Raw genomic sequence first — 14641 nt, forward strand, 5'->3', positions numbered from 1 at the left:
AGGATCAGAAGTGTTTAACCACCTTTGCTACCGGCTAAATTGAGAGCGAGGGTGGCAAAGTAAGTGTAGCTACTATGTGCCCACCTCAAATTGGCTATTAACTGTGAGTGTTGCAGGCGGCCTGTCACAATGCGGTGCAAGCATCGAGGTGGATGTTGAATCTGTTGCTCGTGCAAAGCTCCATGCACTGTCAAGGGATACTCGCTTACTCAAATTGCCCACTTTCACTCACTACGCGAGTGAAGTCTGCGTTGGGCCAATATTCTTTTTATGAACACATCCTATTCGTCTTGTTCATTATCAGGATCTCCTCTGACTGGGAAGACATGCTTGGATCAGCACTCGTGAATATTAAAGGAAAGTACCTTGGCAAATAGAACTTTGTTTTTGGGTTATGAAGTCATGTTTCATTAGAGGAATATATGCAAGAAACCATGTCATCTGCATCAATTACATTTCCACAGCAAGGAGAACCATCTATTCAATCGGAGGAATGGATAGATCTATTTGAAAATTATCGTATAGCCTTAAATGGCCTAGTATTTAGCCCTGAAAGGAAAAAAGCATTGCCATTAAGGCATCATTGGCAGGGAGGCTTGCCATGTTTTTAAATACTTACCCCAGAGGTTAAGAAGTGTCAATCAACCTGTGGAGGATGTTTACAAGGAAGCCAAATTGTGGTTAGAAAAAAGACTGGCGAAAGAAGAAATAATTATAATGTCATACTACAAGTTTTACGCAAGGCTGCAAAAAATTGGTGAATCATTGGAAGACTTTGTGTCAGGGTTAGGTGAGCTATCCATACAATATAAATTTGGTCAGCTGATGGATTAGTTCATTCGAGATCAACTTATTGTTCAGTGCCACAGCAAAAAAAATACAAGAATGTCTTTGGGCTGCCAAGAACCCATCATTGAAAAGTGCCATCTCAATATCAAAAGTGGTGGAACAATCAGAACGATGCATGAGAGAATTGGGGGAAAAAAGAGCTGATGGACAGGGAAATAGAGATTGAAGCTGTTGTGAAGACGGAGGAGGGGATGAAAGGAGCAACTAACAAGCTTAATGTTTAAACACAGAGTGGAGCTAAGCCCAAAGAGTGTCCAAGGTGTGGTAGTGTGTACTGTTCTGATGATTCAAAGTGGTGCTTTGCATCAAATAAAGAGTGCTGAAGGTGTGGGAGCAAAGGCCACTATGCTAATCCTGAATGGCCGTAACTGAAGACACGACATGTGAAGAAGACAACAAGAATCGGGTTTTGATGGTACCTCCTGAAGTTGAGAAAAGAGACAGAAAAATTAGATCGAAAGCCTCTTTTGGTATTCCGGGCAAATTCATAGAACTTATGGTTGACACTGATTTGCTGTACACTATTGAACGAAAAAGAATGTGGAGAAAGGAAAGGCTGCAATTTGTCTGCTGCCCAAGGACATAAATCTAAGGGGATACCAGGGGCAGAAAATAGATGTATTGGGGTACTTTTTTATTGCATATTAAATATTAATTACAATGTATTGTGGGAAAAGTATATGTGGCTGAAGATGGCCTACCTATTTTTGGATGGGCACATCAATTTGATTTGCACATTTTTATTGATCCCCATGCTCCTAGTCAAGTGTTATCTGTGAATGATGTAAAAATCGAAGAAGAGCTGAATGAAATGAAAGAAATGTTTCACGAGAAGTCGGGTGAGATGAAGGGTTATGCTAAAAAATGTGAGTGGTAGAGAGAGGTGCAATTCATGTCAAACACAACTTGAGGAGAGTGCCAGAGGTTGTGAGGGGAAAGTTAAAAAGTTGTTAGATAATATGCTTATGGTGGGAGTCATAGATCCAGTCAAGTCTTCTGAATGGTTCTCCCCTGTGGTCACAACTAAAGAAAATGATGGCAAGCTGAGGCTCTGTGTGAACCTTCGCAGTTTAATCCAACACGTGGTGAAAGACACATTTCTGTTTCCCAATATTAATGAGCTATTATTATTGACCAAAGGTGGGAAGTTCTTTTCTAAACTTGATTTGAAAAATGCAGACCATCAGATCAATCTACATGAAGAATCCAAGCATTTAACAGCTTTTTTCACTATGGAGGGCACATTTCGGTTTACAAAGATACCGTTTCGGCTGCCCTCTGCAGCGAGCGTCTCCCAATGTATCATGACTGAAGTGTTAAGAGGGATGGAAAACGTAAAGTATTTTCAAGATGATCTTCTTGTATTTGGTGAAACCATACAAGAACACAACAATGTCTTACAAGCTGTGTTGGCAAAATTGTTGGAAGTGGGTCTCACGTTGAGGAGGGAAAAATGCACGTTTCTGGTAGAAGAAATCGGCTAACTAGGCCATATCATTTCAGGGCGTGTTAGGCCCAAGGTTGATTTGTTGAAAGCGATCAGGGCAGCACCTGAGCCTCATAACAAAGATCAACTAAAGTCATTTATGGGCTTCATCGGATATTATGGTGAATTCATACACAATTTTGCAGGCAAGACTGAAGGTATGAGGATGTTATTGCAGAAGGGGTGCAAGTTTAAATGAAGGGAAGTACAAAGGAAAGTGCTTGACATAGTGAAGAAGGATGCATGTGAAATGCAAATCCTGGCACCGTTTGACACTCAACTCAAAACATTTTTGACAGTGGATGCAAGTGTGTGTGGGCTGGTAGCAATTCTTTCCCAGGTACATAGTGCTTTAGAAAAGGCAGTGGCATTTGCCTCACCCTCCTTAATTGAAATTGAGCACAATTTTTCTATGATAGAGGGTGAGGCCTTGGCAGCGGCTTGGTCAGTTAAACATTTTAGGACATATTTTTGGGATGTGAGTTTTTGCATCCATATGGATCGCAAACCCTTTTTCAAAGTTTTGAGTGCGGGTGGAGCTGGAAATGGATCGGCTAGACTAGCTAGATTCGCTTCTAGGCTTCAAGTGTATCAGTTTAGGGTCACACATATACCTGGGCAGAAAAATGTGCAGTCATACTATCTCTCATGCATGTCCTTGGAATGGACAGAGGGAGATAGGCATAGTACCACAGAACAGGAAAAAGCAGTGTCTTTGGTGTGTGGTGTTAAAAAATGCGCAGGGAGCTTGTTCACAGCGTATGAGAGGTAAAAGTGTACGGATCAAGATCTTGTTCTTAAAAATGGTAGTGAGTGGAGTACAATAGCCCCTTCGGTTAGACTGTTTGTGAAGATCCTTGATGAATTGACTTTGACAGAGGTTCTAATGAGAAATTACAAATTTGTGCCACCTGAAGAGTTGAAAGGAAGGATAATCAAGATAGCCCATGAAGGGCACTTGGGGCAAACCATGATGAAGAAAAGGGTGAGAGAGAATTTTTGGTGGCCTTGTATGGATGACCAAATCACATCTTGGGTGGTGAATTGTGAAGTATATTAAGAAATACTGAAGGCTGGTCATCAGGTAGCATAGGGACAATTTGAAGACCCTAGTGAACCATGGAGTCCCCTGTGGTAAAGATTTCATTGGTCCCATGCAAGGGGTGAAAGACAAGTTGAAGAATGCTATGGTTTTGGTGGATGTACATTCAAATTGATGATAGCAAAGTTCATGCCTGATGTGACCATCAGAAGGACAATGGAGGATTTGAAAGAAAGTTTTTAGAGGAAGGATTAGCTTGTATTCTTATCACAGATAATGGAAGTGGTTTCACATGAAATGAAAATGTTTATTGAAATGTGTGGCATAACACACCATTGTACTGCCCTGTATAATCCCCATGCCAAATGCATGGTGGAACAGGCCAACCGTTTAGTGAAAGATACCATATCCATGGCCACTCAAAGTTGGAGAGATGTTGAAGTTCTGGTGAATGATATGGTCTGGGCTCATCGAACTATGATTCCTTGTGTGACTATGATGACCTGTTTAAGAAAATGCGTGGTAGAAAACCAGGTACAAAGTTGACCCCGGGATGGCTGACCAATACCTGCCACGAGATGAACGTTGGGAAGGACCCCCTGGTTAATGATAAAGAGTTGAGAGCCGGTGACTGGGTGAAAATAAGGCATGGGAGAGCATGTAAAAGATTGACAACATTTTGGGGCCTGTTCAAAGTTAAGGAAGTATTTGACAGGTATGTAGTGTTAGAAAGTGGCAACAAGAGAAACACATGTAAAGTAGCACTGTACCAGAGGGAAGGAGATGTGAACAAATATGTAGTCAATAAATAAAATGTAGAGTCTCAAGGAAGTCTTGATGGCTTTATGTTGATGAGTGATAAAGAGTTTGTGATCAAAAGAGATGGGACAGCCAGAGGCCACTTTGAGTGCAGGGGAGGAGATACTCTTGGGTCAGGTGTTAATTATTCCATTCTTCCCATGGAGCTAAGAGAAAGTCGCTCCACTAGAAAGTGCAGACCTCCTCGATATTTGGAGAATAATGTACAAATGGTGTGGAAAGATGTACCATTATCATCAGTCTTCTGTTTATGTGGATTTTCTTCACCTGTGAAGATTCATGTACAACCACTCCCTACTCAGGATATATGTTTTGTTTTATTATATTTTAGATTTAAGCTTTTTGTTTAATTTTGAAAAGAAAGGAGGGGGTGTAGTAATGTGGGGTATTATTATTGTTTGTAGCTTGGAATGTACACGCCAGGAGAGTACCTTAATCCCGGAATCGCGCTGGTTCGACCTGAGTCAGTTACCCAGTGACTGGCAAAGGAAGAATTAGGCTTGTTCTGGTGTCTGACATTATACTGTTTTACCATAGCTAACCGTTTCGTTTCACTTTCAACACACCAAAAGTGAGAAAACAGCAAGCAGTGAGAGGCAACAAAACAGGGAGAAATATAGCAAGATTAGAAAAGCCAATGCAACCATGCAACTTGTTGCTAGGCACTGAGCTAGAGTCTCAGAGAAGTCTAAATAGGGCTGTACCCCTCCTGACCTTGGAATGACCTTAACCCAGGAAGTGAGTGAGTTTTAATTTCCAGGAGTTATCTGTCTAGAGCTTCATAGCCCGTTCTCCAGCGCTTCCATCCCCTGCGTGCCTGTCACTAACCTACACTAATCTGATTCCTGACAATTACTTTTCCCAAAGCCAAGTAACATATTACTTGTCAAATGTAAGGCTGTAGTTTACTTCAATCCCTTTATTGTTATGTTTTAGATTGGGCTAACAAATAAATGTGCGACACAACAAATTGCCAGAACCACAAGGCACCTAAAGAAAAATTCAAACTAGAGAAAGAGGCATATAAAATAGGGTTTCATATGCAACATAATTAGGAAGCCCACACCTGATGCACAAAGAACATAACCAAAGAACTGTGAGACAAATGTTGAATAGAGTTGAGGGAGAGTTGATCCATGTGGAACTCCACATGATGCTGGAGCCTGAGTGACATAAAAACCATCAATGGTGACTGAATGGATCTGTTACACATCTGATGGGAGAATAAGAGATTTGACTACCATCCTGAAAAAAGTACAAAGGAATTTCACCTGCAAAGGTACTGAAAACAGCAGACAGGCCCAGAAGGAGAAGGACACATACATTAACATTTACTTGAAGGAGATCACCTATGAATTATACTATTACTATTTCTGTATTACAGGAAGTGCAAAAAATGGATAGAAAGAGGTCCAAGATATAAATGGGGTACGCTTATTGTTGGAGCTGAGATAGTGACTGATTCTAGATATTTTTCAGAAAAAAGGATGAGCAGTGACTGTGGAAATGTAATCAGGTTATTACAACTCAGAGAAAAAGAATTCTGCAAGAGCCTATTTCAATGCTAGTGTTGCAGAAAGCAATATTAAAAGGGTTCAGTGTTACAGGTTTTTACAGGGAACCCAATGTGGTTCTAAAAGGTGTAAAAATCTCAATAGGATGATAAGCCACTAAGTAGCTTTTAAAATATATATTGTGCTTTTTGGATGATCACAAAGCTCAACATGGTGAATTTGCAACAAACATTTTACTTTGTGTCAGTGGTGTGAAGAGATGAAAACAAGCAATTCTGGTCAAAATAGGCTACGTTAAGCTTTTGAGTGTTACAAGAAACCATTCTGCCTACTGGAGGACAGTTGTATAACATTAAAATGCATGCCTTTACCACAAATTCTTTGCCACCTGATGCCTTTACAGCAGAAAGCTTTTACCATGCATGTCTTTATCACAAATATGCCTTTCTGCACTGCCTTTATAACGCAAAGTAAGTAAATTTATGGTAAGTTAAACCGATATATGTGTGTGTGGGTGGATGGGTGTGTGTGTGTGTAATTAACATTTTTGGGGGGGAGCCCACATGTTTTAAAAAAATAATTACAACTTTTAATTGAGGAGGCACAAACCCCTCCCTTTTTTAATACTCTTACCACCCTACATTCCTACCCATCCGTAAACCTGAAAAACACCCATACCACCCAATTCTACTACACACCATGACCACCCTATACCCCTACTGACCTCTACACCCAAAAAATACTCTTACCACCCTATAACTCTACCCATTCCTAAACCCTAAAAACACCCTTACCATCCTATACTCTGACCCACACCTAAACGTTAAATAGATAAACACACACACACACTTACCTTCCATAGACTTACCTTTGTGGTAAATGCTAATGTGTGGTAAAGGCCTGAGTGGTAAAGGTATCATGGTAAGAACATTGAGGGTTAAAGAGAGCAGAGGCTGGAGGGCTCCCCATACACCACTGAAAAAGCTGCATTTTGGTGGTACCCCTAACTGCGGCCTTACCTCGCTTTATGAAGTACCTGTCATGCCCTTTTGAAATATTGTTGATTTCAGAGACAGTCATTGACATTATTTACTGGTATTGGAAGGTTTGGGGAAATAATTATCTCCATTTACCAATTCCAAGGCCAGTGATTCTACAATTTTCAGCAAAAAATTATAAATGTTCAAAAATAATTTAAAAGATCATGTCCTCACTAATATTTGTATATCTATTCATTATTTACTTTATTTCGTTGAAAGGTGTGTGTTTAAGAAATTTACATTATTTAGTATGTACAATTTCAATGTTTATTTGTGTTTTTTATTTTAGTTTAACATTACATTTAAAATAATAAAAACATTAATTAAAATTAAATAACATTATTCATTCATTTTCCTACCTCAATTATTTTCTATAGGAGAGTGATGCAGTTATTTAGAGTAGCCATGCATGGTGCCTAACTTACCCCAAAGCTGGGCTTGAGTGCATTTACACCTTGTTTGTCACTTTTAGTGCTGTAGTAAATTTAGAAGTGTAGTTTGTGAAATTGTCTAACTCTTTTGTGGATGACTGAGTGTATTTCTATGTCCTGATCTAAACACCTATTCAAACCCTTCCCTATCGTCCTCGCACGTAGTAAGAAGTATTCCTCATTTTCCAACCATTTCAATTAGCCTCCTACATTTATTACCAAAATGCATACCTGTGTGTGCAGAGATCTCCGTAACTGTAGGAGACATGTCTTCACAGAAAAGATAGGAGAGGCTCAGGTGAAAGTCTCCAGTAGGTGTGTGAATATCATTTAGCTGTGGTGCATCACAGGCCACAAACTATATACCATCTTCACCTCCAAGGACAGCATAAGGTACAGCCACACCATGGAACTCACCTGAACTGACCACTCCATCATCCAATTCAATATCACCAGCTTATGGGCCCCCACCCTCAGTCTGCCCAACACCCCTTACCATAGCTTGAGCAAAGTCTCCAAAGACACATGGACAAACGCCCCAAACACCACCCACCCATTCTGCTCCAACAGCCTAGATGAGAATGTCAGAAACTTCAACAATTGGATCACCAACTACGCTGACAGCGTAGCTCGTATCTGCAACAACACCCATACAAGGTTCACCAAGCAGGCTAGCTGGTACACTGAAGATCTCAGAGCCACTAAACAACACTGTAAACAACTGGAAAGGAGATGGTGCACCAGCAAGGACACAACCGACAAGACTGCCTTCAAGAAAGCCTTCAACCTCTACCATGACCAGCTGAGAAAATCGAAGAAAAAGATCTTAGCCTCATGCATCGAATCAAGCTCCAATAACAGCAAAAAAATCTTCAACATAGTCAAAGAATTATTCAACCCCTTAGTTGCAACAAACATTACCCTCTCACAGGAACTCTGCAACAACCTTGCAAACTTCTTCCACAACAAGATTGCCAACATCTATAGAAACTAGAAACCGGACCCTAAGGCCACCAACTTCTTCAAGAAACACAACTACTACGCTACCGCCACAGGCATCTGGCTAACTAAATGGCTTGCCCAACAGGACACTGCCTCTATAATGAAGTTGGTACACTCAGGGGCCCCAACCTACCCATGCCCACACCCCATCTTCAACATAGGTGAAACTAGAATCAGCTACATACTCAACACCTTATTCCACACCTCAATTGCCATGGCCACCTTCCCCGAGGACTGAAAAGAGACAGAAGTCAATGCCTTTCTAAAGAAACCATTGATAGACCCCAACAAACTCAACACCTACTGACCGATCTCCATGCTCCCCTTCCCAACCAAAATATTAGAAAAAGACATCAACCATCAGCCCTCCTCACATCTGAAACAGAGTCTTCTACTCAACTCCTCCAAATTCAGATTCTGCAGAAACTACAGCACCAAGACAGCCCCCATTGCAGCTACTGATGACATCTGAGCTCTACTCGACTGAGCAGAGACTGCAGCTCTGATCCTCCTAGACCCTCGGCAGCCTTCAATACAGTCTTCCAAAACATACTCATCACAAAGTTGCACAACACAGGTATCCAAAGAGCTGCCTTCAGATGCATTGGCTCTGTCCTCGCTGGAAGAACACAAAAAGTCCACCTTTTCCCCTTCACTTCTGAACCAAAGGAAAGCATCTGTTGAGTATCCTAAAGATCCTCACTCAACCCCACCCTCTTCAACACTTATATGGTACCTCTGCCCAGCATTGCCAAAAATCATGGACTCAACACCATATCTTATGCTGACAACACACAACTAATCCTTTCCTTCTCCAGAGCCACCTCCAACACCAAGACTAACTTCCACAACTGCATGACAGACATTGCCACCTGGATGAAGGATAACTGATTAAAGGTCACAAAGTCGAGACGTGAATTTAAAGGCAGTTTTGTTTGTACCACCTCTGTGTTGTTGTCATTGATTTTCAGGGGCATTCTTTTGGGACTTCACAATACCTGTACATTTCTCCTTTGGAGGTCACAGCTGTACTTTTAAACGTTGGCTTGCTGTTGACAACAGTTGGACTTTCAAAAAGTTAGTTCAGTACACATTTGGATATTGAGGCGGTTTTAATTTTTAAAAGTTGATTAGCTAGTGGTAGCCTTTATTAGCAGAGGACTTTCCTATAAACAGACCGTCATTTCACAACTGCTTTGTAAAAACCTGTAAATATTCATTTAGGATGTCTGGCAACATAACCCGCTTTACAGTCAACATCCAGAGAACACACCTGCCTGTACTCTTTATGTTCATAGTTTGCCTCAATAGCATTGACTCTTGTATTTCAAAATGACATGTATGGATGTGGTGTGTAAAATCTCTGTATGTGTGTCATGTGTTTGCGTAGGCTGTGTGTGTTTCTGTCGGTGTATGTTTGTTTCTCCACCCATAGCCTATTGCGAAGCACGTCTTGTTGTATTGGGAAGTGTTGCATTTATACGTCTGTCACAAGATACACTGGTAAACAAACAATGAGATACACTGGTAAACGAACAATGAGATAAATATATTGGTATTACCAATAGCTTTCTGAGAGGGCCTTCGAGTTTTTTCAGAAATTCACCAACTTTTTCTGCAACTTCCTCCTAGAAGACAGCAGAGGAAACATCAGTGCTGGGACGTTTGCTTTTATTAAAGTAAAAAAGGTGAACATTACAAAACAGGAACCAAACAAACAGATAGGGCCGGATGTATCATAGGGTTTTATCCATTTTGTGTCCATGGGAAAATGTGTTCTTACATATGGCCCATAGTGACTTGTATAAATCACCACTGTAAATTATGGGGAACATTTAATACAGCATTACTTTTTATGATGCTATGGTGGCGCAGGCCTCTCGACTATATGTATGATGCCACACAAAGCCACTTTGCATGGGTTTGAACGGCCTCATAGATATGGAGTAAGACAAAGCAGCACAGGTCACTGTATTGCCTTACTCTGCGCCAGGGAGATATTCTGTGGGCATTGCAGTGGGTTTTCTCATGCAACACCCATTGATTTTTTTACACTGCCCCAATCTACCTAATCACTTAAACGGGGAGTGGTGTAAAACATTTGTGCCTCCCAAGAGCAGGCGTAACAAGGAGAAATATTTTTATTTCTCCTCTTTTTTCCTTATTTCCATGTGTGCTGCAGAATTCCTGCACAAAAATAATCCTGCATTGAACGCTTGTTGATGCTAGGCAGCCAACTGTGCTATAGTGCGGAGGGAAATGATAAGAATGCACCGTATTTCATAAATAAGGTGTATTCCTGCACTCTCACATTGGTATAGTGCTGCACAGCAAAAAGACTTGCAGTGCTGCGTACGCTAATTCCGCATAAATATGGGCCTATGTTTCCGCTTAGCAAAGAACCATCGCTGACTGTTTTGTGATGCTTTTTCACCTCCACTTTGAAGACACTTCAGGTTTTCATAGACACACACATAATTTGGAAGCAGGGATGCATGTATTTCAAGATGAGTGGTTGTGGTTTCTAGTATATTCCTATTTGTTATAATCCACTTACATGGAATGAGAGAGGAAATGAACACCTTAGAGTAAGCATCTCCTATGAGTAGCATATGAGCGATAGGTAGCTCTCCAGCCACCTATAAGTACCTCTGCTGTGTGCAGGCTAGTTACTAAATTAGAAACTTTTTGCTTGGTAGAATTAATATATTTATTCCAAACCTGAAAAGTGTGTATTCATGTATTTGAGAGGGAAATGTTTTATTTTTCAGGGCTTATAAGCTGACGTTTGGAGAAAAATGTTTGAATTTTCAAAATAAATGTATATCTTATATTGGAGTAATAAATCATGTGACACTGGGTAGACGTAGTAGTCGTGTTAGTTTCTTGGTGCCAGGGGGATTGCAGCTATGGATTTTATGTATTACCCATCTAGAGGTATGTCCAACTGCTAAAGTAATTTTTTTATATTACTTCTGGCAACCCAACTCGATGCACTGAGATGATCACTGCTGACATTCGTGCATGCGGAGGCCACTAAAATCATCATATGTGATGTAATCACTATTACAACATTAATAATATTAGTGGTTCAGGGTGGCTTTCACCCCCGTGTGGTGCCATGGTTCATCCTGGGGTTCAATTCTGAACCTGAAGAACATGTGTGTGCTCTCCCATGAGTTAGAGAGAAGTTGCAAGGTAAGAAATAGGCTCCAATGTGAGATGGAGGTAGAACACTATTTCCGGACCTCTCTGATGTGCAGGAGAGCAATGGCACCGAAAGTATTTCCAGACTGAAATTACTTCATGGTAGACCTTAGAGTTTTATTCTGACCACTGGTAAATGCATCTAAAATAATAAGAGAGTGTTTTAACCACGCCTAAACACCATAAATAGTCGTTTGTGTTAAATCTAATGGACACTACTGTCTTACGCTGCTGAACAAATATATAGGGGGTCATTACAACCGTGGCGAATGGTGTTAAAGTGGCGGTAAGACCGCCAACAGGCTGGCGGTCTTTTTTTGAGGATTATGACCATGGCGGTTACCGCCATGGTCATCCGCCGCTTCTCTGTTCTGCCCACCAGGGCGGAGTTGACCGCTGGGCTGGAGACCTGGGTCTCCAGCCCGGCGGCCGCGACAATGCCGCCACCGGTATTTTGACCCGGCTTACCGCCGTGAATTTCCAGCGGTAGGAACCACCATGAAATCCATGGCGGTAAGCACTATCAGTGCCAGGGAATTCCTTCCCTGGCACTGATAGGGGTCTCCCCCACCCCCCACCCCCACCCCGACTCCCTCCCCTACACCCCCCACCACTCCTGCCACCCCCCAAAGGTGGCAGGACCCCCCTCCCCACCCCGACCCCTGACATTACCTTACACATACACACCCGACACACACGCAGGCACCACCAACACACATACACGCACACACATCGACATACATGCCAACATCCACACACACAGTCAGACACGCACACCCACATTCAAACATACATGCACACATCCATACAGACATACCCACAGACATACACGCACTCATTCCCAAAACACGCAACACCCCCGCACGCATACACGCACTCACACACCCCCTCTACATACACCCACGCACAACCCCATGCACCCACATAACAAACAACACCCCCCACCCCCCTTCCCTAACGGACGATCAACTTACCTGTTCCGTCGATCCTCCGGGGGGGACGGGAGCCATGGGGGCAGCTCCACCGACACCACACCGCCAACAGAACACCGCCACGGCGAATCACAGGACGTGATTCGCTGGGCGGTGTTCTGTTGGCGTGGCGGTGGAGGTGGAGCAACCTCCACTTACCTGCCGCCAGTCACTATGGCTGTTGGCGGCTCTCCGTCGGAAAAATGACTTAGAGCTGCCAACAGTCATAATACTCCGAGCGGAAAACCGCCACCACTGGCGGTCTTCAGCCCGGCGGTCCCTCGGCGGTCTTTTAAAAAGACCGCCGAGGTTGTAATGACCCCCATAATGTTTACACCAGTGCCAGAGCAATTGTCAGCAAAAGACACACACTGTCACCCTGAAGTAATTGTAATATTGTGTTTTATTTACATGGGATTCACCTTCAAAAGATCTTTTTAAATCCCATCAGGGGTCTCAATATTTGCCTTTCACTTTGGAAAAAGTTTGTTAAATCCAGTTGTTGCTATATGCTGGGTACAGAGTGAGTCGAACTCTTGTCTGCAGCACGTAGAGGATTAAGGTAGTCATGGTCTTCAAGGAGAAGGCTGTCACAGGAAAGTGCATCTCAGGATATTGCTCAAACATGGACAATGAGACTGAAAACATGGAAGCCTTCAGCAAGGCAACAGAAAAAAAAACAAGTATCATCCTTTTCTATCACACTTAGGCCCTTCATTAAAAAAACGAATATAACCCTAAGCGTTCATCCCAATGCCAAACCAACTGCTCATCATGTCAAACTAAGAAGAAGAGTCAGGAAGAAACAGCTGTATATAATGTCTGCCATTGGCTGCCCCAACTGTGTTTTCCAAGGAGTTAATATTGTCCATGTTGTTCTCCTGCTGGAAATTATACTGAACGTGACATGCACTTGGGGTTCTTACTACTACTTTGAATAAAATGGTAATGGTAGCACGTAAGACAATGTTTTATAAAGATGCTGAAAACTTGTGCTACTTTAATCAGGATGCTGGACCAAAGCCCTAAGAGAGCCAATCTGAGGTCAGATGACTGGGGGAGAGAAGCAGCTTAGCCTCCTAGTAGAGAAAAGGTAACATCTCTATTGAAAGGATATAATAAGCCATTTATATGAGCAATCTTAAACCCTCCCTCAGCAAAGACAAAACAACTCCATTCATTGAGGCTCATCAAGGAACATATTGAGGTGCTCAGAGGAGATATTACATAGAAAAATATCAAATATTGTACTGAGGTGCATCAGATGTGAAAGATAATCTAGGAATGAAACAACAGTAAAATATAACAGATAGGAACTTACCACTGTTGGGTTTTTACCTAATACCATCTCATTAAGTGCACAACCGCTGAGTTGCTGAAAAAATAATGCGAAAATATTATGACAGCCTTTAACTTGGAAACTGAAAGAAGTCAATGGAAAGGAGTTATTTATGAGATGTTGTTCGTAAATAATTTTATTAGACTAAAATAAAAGAAACAAATCTGGTGTTACACACTTATGCCAAATTCTACTTCATTAGTTTAGTAATCACATCAATAAGGAATTATGGGGCATGTTTAAGAATAGTGACGCTGCACCTAGTGCAGCGCTACATTCCTTGTGCCACTTAATACCCTCCTACCGCCACCATATGTGCGCCGTATTTAAAATACGGTGCACCGTGGCACAGGCTAGGGGGCAATAGTGTCATTTTGTTTATGCTACAGATGTACTCTGCAAGAGTAGCGCCAAATATTTGGTGCTACTCCTGCAGAGCACAGAGAGGCCCATTTTAAATAATGGAGGCCCCCTTTTAATGCCTGCTCCGAGCATGCGTTAAAAGTGCTGAAAAAATGGGTGCAAGCAAATCTGCTAGATTTCTTTGCGCCATTTTTTCAGTCCCTATACCAGGAGAACGCCCGCCTTGCGTACATAATGACTGGCACAGGCATAATGTGGAGCAAGCGTTTACAAAGTGGCGCTATGCCTGCATTGCGCCACTTTGTATTTATTGCGCAGTGAAAATGCCACTTTAGTGCCACCTTAGTGTAAACAAATGACCCTATGGTGGCACTAAGGTGGCGTCAGGGGCTCCTAAATCTGCCTCCTATATTTTTATCTCTGCGTGGCGGAATGTATAATACTAGATTATTCTGGATTGTTTTTCGAACCGATAAAATTTATCATAATTTACAAAAAATTTAAATCTCTCTTAGCTCAGCAAGGTTATGAACACACTTCCATTCTGATAAACTGTAAATCACAAAATGTCAAAAGAC

The 14641-nt window shown here is 41.9% G+C and overlaps 1 protein-coding gene across 1 annotated transcript in view; it reads right to left on the reverse strand.

The window, feature by feature from the left end:
* LOC138262009 (ranaspumin-like) overlaps positions 1 to 14641 on the reverse strand; it is a 75004-nt gene that overhangs the window by 43989 nt on the left and 16374 nt on the right. The window contains exons 5-6 of the mRNA XM_069211646.1: positions 13683 to 13736; positions 9746 to 9811 (exon numbers count right to left, since the gene is read on the reverse strand). Coding sequence (XP_069067747.1) covers positions 9746 to 9811; positions 13683 to 13736 — 120 coding nt within the window. The remainder of the gene's footprint in view (positions 1 to 9745; positions 9812 to 13682; positions 13737 to 14641) is intronic.

This window comes from Pleurodeles waltl, chromosome 10, assembly GCF_031143425.1.
Source record: "Pleurodeles waltl isolate 20211129_DDA chromosome 10, aPleWal1.hap1.20221129, whole genome shotgun sequence".
Taxonomy (NCBI): domain Eukaryota; kingdom Metazoa; phylum Chordata; class Amphibia; order Caudata; family Salamandridae; genus Pleurodeles; species Pleurodeles waltl.